General features: G+C 44.4%; 1 protein-coding gene across 1 annotated transcript; it reads left to right on the top strand.

The window, feature by feature from the left end:
* Nucleotides 1-7,095: 7,095 nt before the first annotated feature.
* On the top strand, nucleotides 7,096-13,791 carry LOC115007949 (E3 ubiquitin-protein ligase TRIM39-like). The gene is given in 6 exon segments (XM_029431119.1): nucleotides 7,096-7,245; nucleotides 8,551-8,646; nucleotides 11,516-11,732; nucleotides 11,735-12,836; nucleotides 13,303-13,321; nucleotides 13,726-13,791. Coding segments are annotated over 6 exon segments (1,650 nt in total).
* The last annotated feature ends 1,089 nt before the right edge of the window (nucleotides 13,792-14,880 follow it).

Below are 14,880 nucleotides of genomic sequence, written 5' to 3'. Positions count from 1 at the left end.
CTTTGTTTCCTTCTCCTTGTGCGTCTCTCATTGTTTCCTTCTCTTTTTAGCGTCTCTCCTTGTTTCCTTCTCTTTGTGCGTTTTTCTTTCTTTCCTTCTCTTTGTGCTTCTCTCCTTGTTTCCTTCTCTTTGTGCGTCTCTCCTTGTTACCTTCTCTTTGTGCATCTCTACTTGTTTCCTTCTCTTTGTTTGTCTCTCCTTGTTTCCTTCTCTTTGCGCGTCTCTCGTTGTTTCCTTCTCTTTGTGCGTCTCTTCTTGTTTCCTTCTCTTTGTGCATCTCTACTTGTTTTCTTCTCTTTGTTTGTCTCTCCTTGTTTCCTTCTCTTTGTATGTCTCTCCTTGCTTCCTTCTCTTTGTGGCTCTCTCCTCGTTTCCTTCACTTTGTGCTTCTCTTCTTGTTTCCTTCTCTATATGCGTCTCTTCTTGTTTCCTTCTTACAGTGTTTCTTTACTTGTTTCCTACTCTTTGTGCGTCTCTCCTTGTTTCCTTCTCTTTGTGCGTCTCTACTTATTTCCTTCTCTTTGTGCGTCTTTCCTTGTTTCCTTCTCTTTGTTTGTCTCTCCTTGTTTCCTTCTCTTTCTGGCTCTCTCCTTTTTTCGTTCTCTTTGTGCGTCTCTCCTTCTTTCTCTCTCTTTTTGAGTCTCCCCTTGTTTCCTTCTCTTTTTTGCGTCTCTCCTTATTTCCATCTCTTTGTGAGTCTCTCCTTGTTTCCTTCTCTTTGTGCGTCTCTCCTTGTTTCCTTATCTTTGTGCGTCTCTCCTTATGTCCATCTCTTTGTGCGTCTCTCCTTGTTTCCTTCTCTTTGTGAGTCTCTCCTTGTTTCCTTCTCTTTGTGCGTCTCTCCTTGTGTCCATCTCTTTGTGCGTCTCTCCTTGTTTCCTTCTCTTTGTGAGTCTCTCCTTGTTTCCTTCTCTATGTGTGTCTCTCCTTGTTTCCTTATCTTTGTGCGTCTCTCCTTGTGTCCATCTCTTTGTGCGTCTCTCCTTGTGTCCATCTCTTTGTGAGTCTCTCCTTGTTTCCTTCTCTTTGTGCGTCTCTCCTTGTTTCCTTATCTTTGTGCGTCTCTCCTTGTGTCCATCTCTTTTTGAGTCTCCCCTTGTTTCCTTCTCTTTGTGCGTCTCTTCTTGTTTCCTTCTCTTTTTGCGTCTCTCCTTGTTTCCTTCTCTTTGTGTGTCTCTCCTTGTTTCCTTCTCTTTTTGCATCTCTCCTTGTTTCCTTCTCTTTGTGTGTCTCTCCTTGTTTCCTTCTCCTTGTGCGTCTCTCCTTGTTTCCTTCTTACAGTGTTTCTTTCCTTGTTTCCTTCTCTTTATGCGTCTCTTCATGTTTCCATCTCTTTATGTGTCTCTCCTTGTTTCCTTCTCTTTGTGTGTCTCTCATTGTTTCCTTCTCTTTTTTGCGTCTCTCCTTGTTTCCTTCTCTTTTTTGCGTCTCTCCTTGTTTCCTTCTCTTTGTGCGTCTCTTCTTGTTTCCTTCTCTTTGTATGTCTCTCCTTGCTTCCTTCTCTTTGTGGCTCTCTCCTCGTTTCCTTCTCTTTGTGCGTCTCTACTTATTTCCTTCTCTTTGTGCGTCTCTCCTTGTTTCCTTCTCTTTGTTTTTCTCTCCTTGTTTCCTTCTCTTTGTGTGTCTCTCTTTGTTTCCTTCTCCTTGTGCGTCTCTCATTGTTTCCTCCTCTTTTTAGCGTCTCTCCTTGTTTCCTTCTCTTTGTGCGTTTTTCTTTCTTTCCTTCTCTTTGTGCTTCTCTCCTTGTTTCCTTCTCTTTGTGCGTCTCTCCTTGTTACCTTCTCTTTGTGCATCTCTACTTGTTTCCTTCTCTTTGTTTGTCTCTTCTTGTTTCCTTCTCTTTGCGCGTCTCTCGTTGTTTCCTTCTCTTTGTGCGTCTCTTCTTGTTTCCTTCTCTTTGTGCATCTCTACTTGTTTCCTTCTCATTGTTTGTCTCTCCTTGTTTCCTTCTCTTTGTATGTCTCTCCTTGCTTCCTTCTCTTTGTGGCTCTCTCCTCGTTTCCTTCTCTTTGTGCTCCTCTTCTTGTTTCCTTCTCTATATGCGTCTCTTCTTGTTTCCTTCTTACAGTGTTTCTTTACTTGTTTCCTACTCTTTGTGCGTCTCTCCTTGTTTCCCTTCTCTTGGTGCGTCTCTCCTTGTTTCCTTCTTTTTTTTTTGTCTGTCATTGTTTCCTTCTCTTTTTAGCGTCTCTCCTTGTTTCCTTCTCTTTGTGCGTCTCTACTTATTTCCTTCTCTTTGTGCGTCTTTCCTTGTTTCCTTCTCTTTGTTTGTCTCTCCTTGTTTCCTTCTCTTTCTGGCTCTCTCCTTGTTTCGTTCTCTTTGTGCGTCTCTCCTTCTTTTTCTCTCTTTGTGAGTCTCCCCTTGTTTCCTTCTCTTTTTGCGTCTCTCCTTGTTTCCTTCTCTTTGTGTGTCTCTCCTTGTTTCCTTATCTTTGTGCGTCTCTCTTTGTGTCCATCTCTTTGTGCGTCTCTCCTTGTGTCCATCTCTTTGTGCGTCTCTCCTTGTTTCCTTCTCTTTGTGTGTCTCTCCTTGTTTCCTTATCTTTGTGCGTCTCTCTTTGTGTCCATCTCTTTGTGCGTCTCTCCTTGTGTCCATCTCTTTGTGTGTCTCTCCTTGTGTCCATCTCTTTGTGCGTCTCTCCTTCTTTCTCTCTCTTTGTGAGTCTCGCCTTGTTTCCTTCTCTTTTTGCGTCTCTCCTTGTTTCCTTCTCTTTGTGTGTCTCTCCTTGTTTCCTTATCTTTGTGCGTCTCTCTTTGTGTCCATCTCTTTGTGCGTCTCTCCTTGTGTCCATCTCTTTGTGAGTCTCTCCTTGTTTCCTTATCTTTGTGCGTCTCTCTTTGTGTCCATCTCTTTGTGCGTCTCTCCTTGTGTCCATCTCTTTGTGAATCTCTCCTTGTTTCCTTCTCTTTGTGCGTCTCTCCTTGTTTCCTTATCTTTGTGCGTCTCTCCTTGTGTCCATCTCTTTGTGCGTCTCTCCTTGTTTCCTTCTCTTTGTGAGTCTCTCCTTGTTTCCTTCTCTTTGTGCGTCTCTCCTTGTGTCCATCTCTTTGTGCGTCTCTCCTTGTTTCCTTCTCTTTGTGAGTCTCTCCTTGTTTCCTTCTCTTTGTGAGTCTCTCCTTGTTTCCTTCTCTTTGTGCATCTCTCCTTGTGTCCATCTCTCGACACCACAGCAGGCTGCACCAGCTGAATCACAGCCTGCAGTCGGCTGATGCTACACACTCTTTGGACCAATCTCATCGTGTACTCGTGGCCCAAAGCGATGAACCTGAACAGATTTTAGCTGATGTCACCTGCACGCTCAGCGTAAATGTCTGAAGGCAACAGAGGGTGTGTAAAGGCTCAACATGCTGTATGAGGAATGGGACACTCTTTGTGACATCAATAATGTTAGCTGAGGCTCAGGCTCTTATCCATTAAAGTGAGGAGCGTTGGCTCTTCACTTGCAGGTTACAAGACAAATACTAACGTTGGGTCTCAAGCAGCAGCTTTCTCTTAAATTTCCTGTTAAGAGAAGTGAAGTCCAGATGCAGAACACTTGATTAACCATCAGACCTGTGAGTGGGATGAATCCAGTTGATCATAAATTATTTATTATCAGCAGGTAACGTCCCCTGAACTCTATATAACTATATGTCCCGAGTAAATACTCTGGCACATGCACAGGAGCTGGAGAGCTGCCACTAAAAGAGAAGAAAAGGAAGGAGAAGAAGAAGAATAAGGAGAAGATCAAGGAGAAGAAGAAGAAGGAGAAGAAGAAGGAGAAGAAGGAGAAGGAGAAGGAGAAGTAGAAGAAGAAGAAGAAGAAGAAGAAGAAGAGTGAGAGTTAACCCTAACCCATCTTGACAAAAAGGATATTTCTAAAGCAGGTTTATTGTCACATCGTTGTGACAACGTCAGCGTCTGTCTGCCTGCCTGTCTGTCTGCCTATCTGTCTGTCTCTCTGTCTGCCTGTCTGTCTGTCTGTCTGTCTGTCTGTCTGTCTGTCTGTCTGCCTGTCTGTCTCTATGTCTGTCTCTCTGTCTGTCTACCTGTCTCTCTGTCTGCCTGTCTGTCTCTCTGTCTGTCTGTCTGCCTGTCTCTGTCTGCCTGTCTGTCGGTCTGTCTGTCTGCCTGCCTGCCTGTCTATCTGCCTGTCTGTCTGTCTGCCTGTCTGTCTATCTCCCTGTCTGTCTTTCTCTCTGTCTGCCTGTCTGTCTGTCTCTCTGTCTGCCTTTCTGCCTGTCTGTCTGTCTGTCTGTCTTTCTTTCTGTCTGCCTGTCTGTCTGTCTGTCTGTCTAACTGTCTGTCTGCCTGTCTGTCTGTTTATTTAATTAATGTTTTTTATTTTCTAGTTTATATTTTAATGTTGTTTATTTTATTCTCTCACTTTTGTCTTGATTGGGGATCAATAAAAGATTATTGTTGTTATTACATATTCACATACTCCTTAAATATTTAAGTAGTTTTCTGGCTTAATGTTTGAGCTGTTAAGAGAATTATATTATGTTTCTCTCAGAAGCTCGTTCGTCATGTCAATGTCCAGACTTTTCAAATGAAACTTATTAATAAAGTACGCTGATGTGAATTAGTTTGTATTGTAAGTGACGGAAAAACAGAAACAAATGTGAACATATAGGCGAATACAATGTTCTCTTTTTTACATTCACACTCGTGCATTGCTATTGCTTGTTGCATATGAAATGTTCTGGGCGGTCGTACTCTAAACGTGCAGGTTAGTGAGAGACGTGAAACAGCGTGTTCTGCTAATTACTGAGGGGCTCAGGGACTCCACATGGACATGTACCATAAGCTCCCCACGACTGTACGATGACTCAACATCTCAAATCAGTGCGTGGAGGACGAGGATTATACGCCCTCCAATCATCTCACGTACGCAATTGCACCTTGTCAGGACCGCATTTAGTTTTGCACTGATGTCAACGCCGTGGAGATTCATGTCTGTGTGATGGTGCACAAAGAGCCTCAACATGCAACAGGGACAACTGCTTTACACCCCTGCTGAAATATGTGTTGCCAATTAGCCCATTTTAAAATGGGTCCACTTTAAAAATAAATTCCCAGGACGTCGGTTTCCCTCAGGATCACTTGTAATAACTTTGTTGATCCCTAAAGATGCTGAAAACATATATTATATATTATCAGCTTCTTGCTGTAAACACGAGCAGCTTTGTTTCTCTCAGTCCTGTGAAGGACCCCGTACAGACAGTGTGAAGGCTTCACTGCAATATGCTCTCAAACTAACATAGAGTGCAAGACAGAAAATAATCCAGTAATGTTTGTGCTAAATTAAAAAGTATTTGTTTTACATGGCGATGTGTAAAACAACAAGATGTTTGATGCAATGAGCACAAGAGAGATTTTCTTCTTCGCTCTTCTCACTGGGTTGAAATGGGTGGAGCTTATTTTGAAATAGACGACGTGACACATGAGCACCAATCAGGATCTTTACATCATCATCAGGTGACGGCTAACTTTGGTGTTCTGCACATTTAATATGTTTAGTTTATGACTAAATACCTGCAGAACTGATGCCACTCATCAGCCTCAGCCGCACTGTGTGCTAAGTAGCTAGCATTAGCATGCTAACACGCTACACTGAGATGGAGAACATGGTTCTGTCTGATGTTAGCATGAAGCTAAAGAAGCGACGTCTTTGACGTGCGTCACTGGGACGAGGTATCGATGTTCCTCGGGCCGCTATGTATTCTGATGAGGACACATTGATTTTCCCTCTTTGACTTTGATCTCTGTGTTTACTTGTCCCCATCAATATTCCTTCCTGCGTTATCGCAGCCTTCATCACCCCCACCCCCTCACCCCCCCTCCTCAATGGGTGGCAAATTAATCCTGTTTCTCTTGTTCCTTTTGATCAAAGGCCGTCAGATACCATGCAAGGTCGTCCTCAAAGGTCAGCGCAGCAGCAGGTGGGAAGAAGGAAGCAGCTGATCTTCAGCGTCTGATTACACTGTGTACATGTACATACTGTATATGTACAGTAACGTTTTAGTATTCAACAGATCTGTCTAGTTTAAATGAATGGCAGTATTCAACACCGCAGGTAAAGATCACAACGTTTTAAGATCCTTTACAGAAGTAAAAGTACACAAGTACGAGTACTTCATTTCAAATGATCAGCTACATGAAGTAAAAGTACTCAGTATTAAAGTACATGTAGTTAAAGTATCAGCAGTAAAAGTACTCAGTATTAAAGTACATGTAGTTAAAGTATCAGCAGTAAAAGTACTCAGTATTAAAGTATCAGCAGTAAAAGTACTCAGTATTAATTTACATGTAGTTAAAGTATCAGCAGTAAAAGTACTCAGTATTAAAGTATCAGCAATAAAAGTACTCAGTATTAAAGTATCAGCAGTAAAAGTACACGGTATTAAAGTACATGTAGTTAACTGGACACGTCAGACACGTGACGATAATAATTGAGATCATCATGAAGCCGACCTGCTGATTCTGAAGGTAAACACACAAAAGGACTCAGATATCTTCCCCACAGAGCACAGCGCTTTCCAATCAACAAACACAACAGAAGCTGATCTTCCTCTTCCTCTTCCTCTCTGCTGTGAATGGCCGTGCAGCTCCTGACTGCCTCTGTGTTGACTCTTGGAGCGCCGCAGTAATCAACAACTCTGCTGTGAGAGCAGAGGCACAAAGGTGAAGCTCAAGATGACGTGGTTATTGTTCAAATTGCATTTCTGAGCTTCAATATATATTTCTACTGTCTGTATAGGGTCAACCCTAACCCTAACCCTAACCCTAACCCTATTAATAACATGATGTTTAATTGTTACAGTGAAAGTGTTCCAGAGGACGACGTGAACACATTGGTCATTAAGTCTCATGCTCCCCTGGACGTTCACACAGATTTAAATTGTTTGTTAAAATGTAAACAAGTGGAGCGACAGAGGAGCAGAGGACGAGCTGGACATGAGATCAAAAGGGCAAAGCCTTTTGTGAGCGGTCGAGCAGACCATGAGGTTTCCACAAAATCATCACATTGTGACGTTAATGTCGCCTCGTAGTGTTCAGGTCATAACTGAGAACCATAAAGTTCAGACGAGATCACATTTATTATAGCGAACATGCAAACCTGTGAGTTGTGTGCTGGACAGTCCCATGTGATGGGAGGGAGAGTTCTTCACCACCGCAGGGACTTGCTCGAACACGTGACGGAGACACTGCCGGATGTGAAGCAGTTCTCATATGTCAGCCGACTATGGTTCCTCCACTTGGTGAGTCTTTAATGGATTAAATGAGTCTTTTGGTTCCTTATGAAGTTTTCATCGGGACTAAACGTTTGGCCTGCGAGTCGTAGACGAGCTTCAGTCGTAGAACTAACGAGACTGAGAGTTCTCAGATAAATGTATGTGAATGTTTTGCATGTGAGATTAAAAGGAGATTACAGACTGTAATGTCAACCTGCAGTTATCCAGGTGATCCCATGCATCAGGTATCGACTCTGTGCAGCCAAACAAATGTCAGCCAATGATTTCGTCTCACAGATACTTGATTTTACAACCATAAAAAGGCAATTTCACAGTAATAGCCTGAACCAGAGAGGAAGGTTAGGGAGTGATGCCGGTGGAAATATTGATCGGATGAAGCCAAAGCTATCAAATCATTCACGGCTGAGACTGTGGGGAACACAGAGAAATCCTCTGCAGCTCCCGTGATAAGGCGGTTATTGAGTCCGACGCTCCGTCAATGGGCTTCTATGACACTGAACACGGGCACAAGAGGTCACTGAAGGGTTATGAAATGCTCCTGTCCATCATACAGGCGTGTCAGGGGAGAGGGAGCACACGTCTCCTGTTACACATCACAGCTGCAGCAACGTTCACGTGAAGAAGAAGACTGAGGGTCCACGACGTGTCGCTGTCTGCCTGCACAATGTGTGTGTGTGTGCTTTATCTGTACACTGAGGAAGGTGTGTGTGTGATGTTGAAGCAGCTCACTGTTAGTTGGATGTTTTAATGATCTTCCTGTAGAGTGTTGTGGTTGAGTGGAAGGACGACAGAACTGCAGTCACACGATCTTCCTCTAAAGTCAAGCAGAGAGCTCTTATTGTGAAAAGTACAGACAGGATGTGAACCCTGCTTCCTGTCCTCCACCCGAGCACCTCCCTGTGGCTCCGCTGTTACAAACTGGAGGAGCACTAGTCGGGGTGGAGCGATGTGGCGGGGCTGCAGACACACAAGTGTGCTTTTTAAACATTTAGTATTTCTCATGTTACAGAAACTACTGACAGTGTTTCAGATGTTATTATAATATATATTATATAAATATTATAATACTGCCTGTGATGTGTTTTATATAAGAATACATGCATAAGAAATGAAATTGCTGATGAATCCATCCTAAAATCTGAAAACATGTTGGGTGCAAACACACACACACACCTTCCTCAGTGTACAGATAAAGCGCACACACACACACACACACACACAAACACGCACGCACACACACACACAGAATGCATTAGCGGTACTCGGCTGCTAAACTGTGTTCAAGCTTTAAATGCTCATCTGTTTCAACAGGAGCCGGATCAGCATCACAGAGACCAAGAGCAGGACAAGCTCCGCAGCACTGAGGCGGCTGCACTGCCTGGTTCAAGGGCAGCACGGAGGGAACCTGTTCGTTTGCACAATGCGGCGCTAACAACACATCGTCTTCACACCACTTGCTCAAGGGCTCCCCGCAGTCATGGTGGGAGCTGCGATATCAAGCAGCAGTTTCTTCCTCCCTATGTTTCCACAGCTGAACAACCGGTGCCATGTCAGTGGCCTGCACGCGTGTGAAGCCCCCCCCCCCCGCTGTTATCTGCCGTCAGAAGCAGGCAGACTCCGTGTCATCCATCACGACGCAGCGACACGGAGGCAGACGGTGCTGCTGCTCTCTAAAGCTCTGTGCTGCTGCTGCTGCTCACCTGCTGATGGGACATCATCAGACACCTGAAAACACAGAACTTCCTGTCCCGCTGCAGCCACGTCTACAGGACTACTGTCACTTCTAATGTCGTATAGTCAACCGTGAGGCTACAGAGAAACTACTGGAGGAATCTAAAGTAAAACATGTCACTTACAGACATCAGACAACATATCACAAACATATCGTACTTCACGTCGGTTAAAGGTTGACGACAGAGAAAGTCTTGAGTAATGTGGAGCCACCAAACCACTCGTGAATATTAAACTAGTTGACATGAGACCGTTTACAAGTAAGTACAGAGGGTCTAAGGACAGAGGGTCTAAAGAAAGAGGGTTTAAGGACAGAGGGTGTAAGGACAGAGGGTCTGAGGACAGAAGGGTCTAAAGAAAGAGGGTTTAAGGACAGAGGGTGTAAGGACAGAGGGTCTATAGACAGAGGGTGTAAGGACAGAGGGTGTAAGGACAGAGGGTTTAAGGACAGAGGTTCTAAGGACAGAGGGTGTAAGGACAGAAGGTCTAAAGAAAGAGGGTGTAAGGACAGAGGGTCTAAGGACAGAGGGTGTAAGAACAGAAGGTGTAAGGACAGAGGGTCTAAGGACAGAGGGTGTAAGAACAGAGGGTGTAAGGACAGAGGGTCTAAGGACAGCGGGTCTGAGGACAGAGGGTCTAAAGAAAGAGGGTTTAAGGACAGAGGGTCTAAGGACTGAGGGTCTAAAGACAGAGGGTGTAAGGACAGAGGGTCTAAGGACAGAGGGTCTAAGGACAGAGGGTGTAAGGACAGAGGGTCTAAGTACAGAGGGTCGAAGGACAGAGAGTCTAAAGACAGAGGGTGTAAGGACAAAGGGTCTAAGGACAGAGGGTCTAAGGACATAGTGTCTGAGGACAGAGGATCTAAAGAAAGAGGGTTTAAGGAGAGAGGGTCTAAGGACAGAGGGTCTAAAGACAGAGGGTGTAAGGACAGAGGGTCTAAGGACAGAGGGTCTAAGGACAGAGGGTGTAAGGACAAAGGGTCTAAAGACAGAGGGTGTAAGGACAGAGGGTCTAAGGACAGAGGGTTTAAGGACAGAGGGTCTAAGGACAGAGGGTCTAAAGACAGAGGGTGTAAGGAGAGAGGGTCTAAGGACAGAGGGTGTAAGGACAGAGGGTCTAAGTACAGAGGGTCGAAGGACAGAGGGTCTAAAGACAGAGGGTGTAAGGACAGAGGGTCTAAGGACAGAGGGTCTAAGGACATAGTGTCTGAGGACAGAGGATCTAAAGAAAGAGGGTTTAAGGAGAGAGGGTCTAAGGACAGAGGGTCTAAAGACAGAGGGTCTAAGGACATAGTGTCTGAGGACAGAGGATCTAAAGAAAGAGGGTTTAAGGAGAGAGGGTCTAAGGACAGAGGGTCTAAAGACAGAGGGTGTAAGGACAGAGGGTCTAAGGACAGAGGGTGTAAGGACAGAAGGTCTAAAGAAAGAGGGTGTAAGGACAGAGGGTCTAAGGACAGAGGGTGTAAGAACAGAAGGTGTAAGGACAGAGGGTCTAAGGACAGAGGGTGTAAGAACAGAGGGTGTAAGGACAGAGGGTCTAAGGACAGCGGGTCTGAGGACAGAGGGTCTAAAGAAAGAGGGTTTAAGGACAGAGGGTCTAAGGACTGAGGGTCTAAAGACAGAGGGTGTAAGGACAGAGGGTCTAAGGACAGAGGGTCTAAGGACATAGTGTCTGAGGACAGAGGATCTAAAGAAAGAGGGTTTAAGGAGAGAGGGTCTAAGGACAGAGGGTCTAAAGACAGAGGGTCGAAGGACAGAGAGTCTAAAGACAGAGGGTGTAAGGACAAAAGGTCTAAGGACAGAGGGTCTAAGGACATAGTGTCTGAGGACAGAGGATCTAAAGAAAGAGGGTTTAAGGAGAGAGGGTCTAAGGACAGAGGGTCTAAAGACAGAGGGTGTAAGGACAGAGGGTCTAAGGACAGAGGGTCTAAGGACAGAGGGTGTAAGGACAAAGGGTCTAAAGACAGAGGGTGTAAGGACAGAGGGTCTAAGGACAGAGGGTTTAAGGACAGAGGGTCTAAGGACAGAGGGTCTAAAGACAGAGGGTGTAAGGACAGAGGGTCTAAGGACAGAGGGTGTAAGGACAGAGGGTCTAAGTACAGAGGGTCAAAGGACAGAGGGTCTAAAGACAGAGGGTGTAAGGACAGAGGGTCTAAGGACAGAGGGTCTAAGGACATAGTGTCTGAGGACAGAGGATCTAAAGAAAGAGGGTTTAAGGAGAGAGGGTCTAAGGACAGAGGGTCTAAAGACAGAGGGTCTAAGGACAGAGGGTCTAAGGACAGAAGGTGTAAGAACAGAGGGTCAAAGGACAGAGGGTCTAAAGACAGAGGGTCTAAGGACAGAGGGTCTAAGGACAGAGGGTGTAAGGACAGAGGGTCTAAGGATAGAGGGTGTAAGGACAGAGGGTCTAAGGCCAGAGGGTCTAAAGACAGAGGGTCTAAAAACAGAGGGTGTAAGGACAGAGGGTCTAAGGACAGAGGGTGTAAAGACAGAGGGTGTAAGGACAAAGGGTATAATATAATAATAATAATATTTTGGGAATTTGAAGGAGATCGGAGGAGGATCTCTGCTGTCCCGTTTGTCATGACGTCTTTAGAGATCCTGTTTTTCTGTCATGTAGCCACAGCTTCTGTAAAGACTGTGTGAAGAGATGGTGGAGGGAGAAACAAACATGTGAGTGTTCTCTTTGTAATAGAAGATCTTCAAGGGATGAACCACCTTGTAACTTGGTGTTAAAGAATCTGTGTGAGAGTTTCTTAGAGGAGAGAGATCAGAGCGCTTCAAAGGATCTCACCATCAGCAGCCAGTGTGTGTCGTCTGCAGAGATTCAGAGACACACAGCAAACACAGAATCAGACCCATCGATGAAGCTGCACGACAACACAAGAAGGAACTTCAGGAAACTCTGCAGCCCTTAAAGAAGAAGTTAGAGGCGTTAGAAGAAGTTAAAGTGAAGTCTGATCTAACAGCAGGACACATGAAGGTCCAGGCCCGACGCACAGAGACGCTGATTAAGGAGCAGTTTAAGAAGCTGCACCAGTTTCTAGAAGAGGAAGAGGAGGCGAGGGTGGCTGCATTCAGGGAGGAAGAGGAGCAGAAGAGTGTAATGATGAAGGCTCTGAGCAGAGAGATAGCAGATCTTTCACACACAGTCAGAGACACAGAGGAGCAGCTGAGAGCTGAAGACCTCTCATTCCTGCTCAACTACAGGACTGCAGTGCAGAGAGTCCAGCTGCAGCGCACCCTGCTGGAGGCTCCACAGCTGCTCTCAGGACCTCTGATAGACCAGGCCAAACACCTGGGCAACCTCACCTTCAACATCTGGAACAAGATGAAGGAGATGGTCTCCTACTCTCCTCTGATTCTGGACCCAAACACTGCTCATCCAGGACTCATCCTGTCTGAAGATCTGACCAGTGTGAGAGGAGGACAGAGACAGCAGCTCCCTGATAATCCAGAGAGGTTTGATGAACACTGGTCTGTCCTGAGCTCTGAGGGCTTTAACTCAGGGACTCACAGCTGGGACGTCCAGGTTGGAGACAGTACAGGCTGGTCACTGGGTGTGTTAGAAGAGTCTGTCCAGAGGAAGGCAATCATACAGTCTGGATTATTGACAATAGTGTTCTATGAAGGTGAATACTTTACACACTCACCACCAGATCCACTCACTGTTCTCGGAGTGCAGAAGAAGCTCCAGAGGATCAGAGTGAATCTGGACTGGAACAGAGGAAAGCTGTCGTTCTCTGATGCTGACACTAACACACACATACACACCTTCACACACACTTTCACTGAGAGGATGTTTCCATTCATTAACACAGCTGATAATCTGAAGATATTACCACTGAAGGTCTGTGTGACAGTGGAGTTAGAGATAAACAGGATGATTATATATAAGATGTTTATTTCTTAAAGGAGAGACATGAAGATCAGCAAACACTTTGTGGAAGCTGATGGATCCACATAAAGAACTTCATGTTTGATCAGCCAATCATTGTTCAGATCCAACAAACTTTATCTTAAATTCTAGTCCACACTATTATGTTTCCACACATAAAAATCAATGTTGAATTACATGCAATATTCACGATATATAAAATGTATGTTTTAAATAAGTGATGTAATAAACAAATGATGTCCGTGTAAGAGTTTCATTCACTGGCTTTATTTAAGGTGGACGTCTGCACATCAGTGGTGTATTAAGTATTTTGAATGCTTTTATTTTGAAATGGCTTTTATAGTGAAATAGTCATGAGAGTTTGGGGAACACAAACATTTTTTGGCTGTTTTTCTTCCTGATGAAAGTCGTTGTTGACTCACTGTGAGTTTGAAGAACGCAGCTGACGGTTGATGTTAAGAACTGTTTAAGATTCTTGGCACTTTGTCAGCAACAATCTGGTCCGGGAACATTTCTCCAAACAATACAAATGTCACCAAAGCAAGAGAAGCAGCAGCCTGCATGGTTACAAACCAAATATAGATTTCTTTCTTTGCAATAAAATGTATTTAGGAGACATTTATTAGATATAAAGTGTGTGTAGTATTGAAATAGTCTCAACTAAAACTCTTAAGCATTTGCTACAAAGCCTACTCCTGTTTGATCGTCAGCTGATAAGAGATGTGTCTTCATACCTCTTGCATCACATGTCCCCTGCACACCTCCACCTCCACAGACACTTTAAAATTAAACACAGCCCAGGAATCTGAATCATGAAGTCAGATTAATATGTTAGCCGTACCTTTGTGTTCACCTCAGGTCTTCCAGGATCACATGCATTGCCCCGTGCAACGTGGATCCAACCTCAGCGACCCCTGTGAGTAAACAACATTTCTCATTATGTTCTGATCCCACTCTCATACAGAATTCCATGATCGCCCTTATGCTAAACATAATAATAATACATTAGTCTTGTATCTAGTAACTCAAAGACGCTTGACAGAGTGAGTGACACAAAGATCAATATATAAACGATCTACAATACTGCACGGTTTCTTGTATAACAACAGGTTCAGCGGTGCACAGCCTCCCTTCCCTACAATAATACAGGTTGTCTCCTCCGTGCTATATTCAAAGGTCCCATTGAAATGTTCAAAAGATAATGCCACTCTGCCATTTTGTCCAGATCTCTTTGTAAATTCTTAGACATAACGCTTTCCCCAGAAACGTTCTTCCTCACAAAAAAAAGTTTTCAAACATCCATGTAGAATGGGTTAGGGTTAGGGTTAGGGGTTAGGGTTAGGTGTTAGGGTTAGGGTTAGGTTTGGGTTATAGTTTGAGGTTTGAAGTTCAAGGTTATGATTTAAATGCTCTGGCCTACTGATCTGTGGGTGGGTGTCTTGATGAATGTATGCTATGTGTGGTGTGTCTGATTACGGTCTAGGTGCATTGGTGAGAAGAAAGGGATCAGCTCTTTCCCTTTGGGGGCCAGGGTACGACCCCGGGGCTTTCCAAAACCACAATGATGACCGAGGACCAGGGAGAGAAAGAGAGGCAGAGAAACGAGTAAAGCATGTTTTTCTAAGTCTGCTTTGTGTTAAAATAAAAAAATTGTAAAACCAGTATTTCTAGCGTATTTTAAAGGTAAAGGTTTCACTGAAATAGATAGCCCACTGGCAAGGAGGCTGCCGCCCCCACTAGGAGACCCGGGTACGAAACCCGACCGAGGCCACATACAAAAGAACAAGACACAACGAGTACAAAAATCCTGACCCATGGCACAAGAGCCCCAGAGCAAGTAAGGCCACAAAAGCAGGCCATATAAGTGCCAAGTAAAAACAACTAAAATAGTTATGCTAACATACCATGCAGAATGAACATGCAATTAATTGATGCAGTACCATATTCAATAATAAAAGCAAATAATAAATAGAATAAATTGTGCAAAAGATGTAATCAATCGAGATCCAATTA

The sequence above is a fragment of the Cottoperca gobio genome, chromosome 5, assembly GCF_900634415.1.
Source record: "Cottoperca gobio chromosome 5, fCotGob3.1, whole genome shotgun sequence".
In the NCBI taxonomy this organism is placed as follows: Eukaryota; Metazoa; Chordata; class Actinopteri; order Perciformes; family Bovichtidae; genus Cottoperca; species Cottoperca gobio.
Note: the sequence above shows the minus strand (reverse complement) of the source record. Positions and strands in the feature narration are given on the sequence as shown.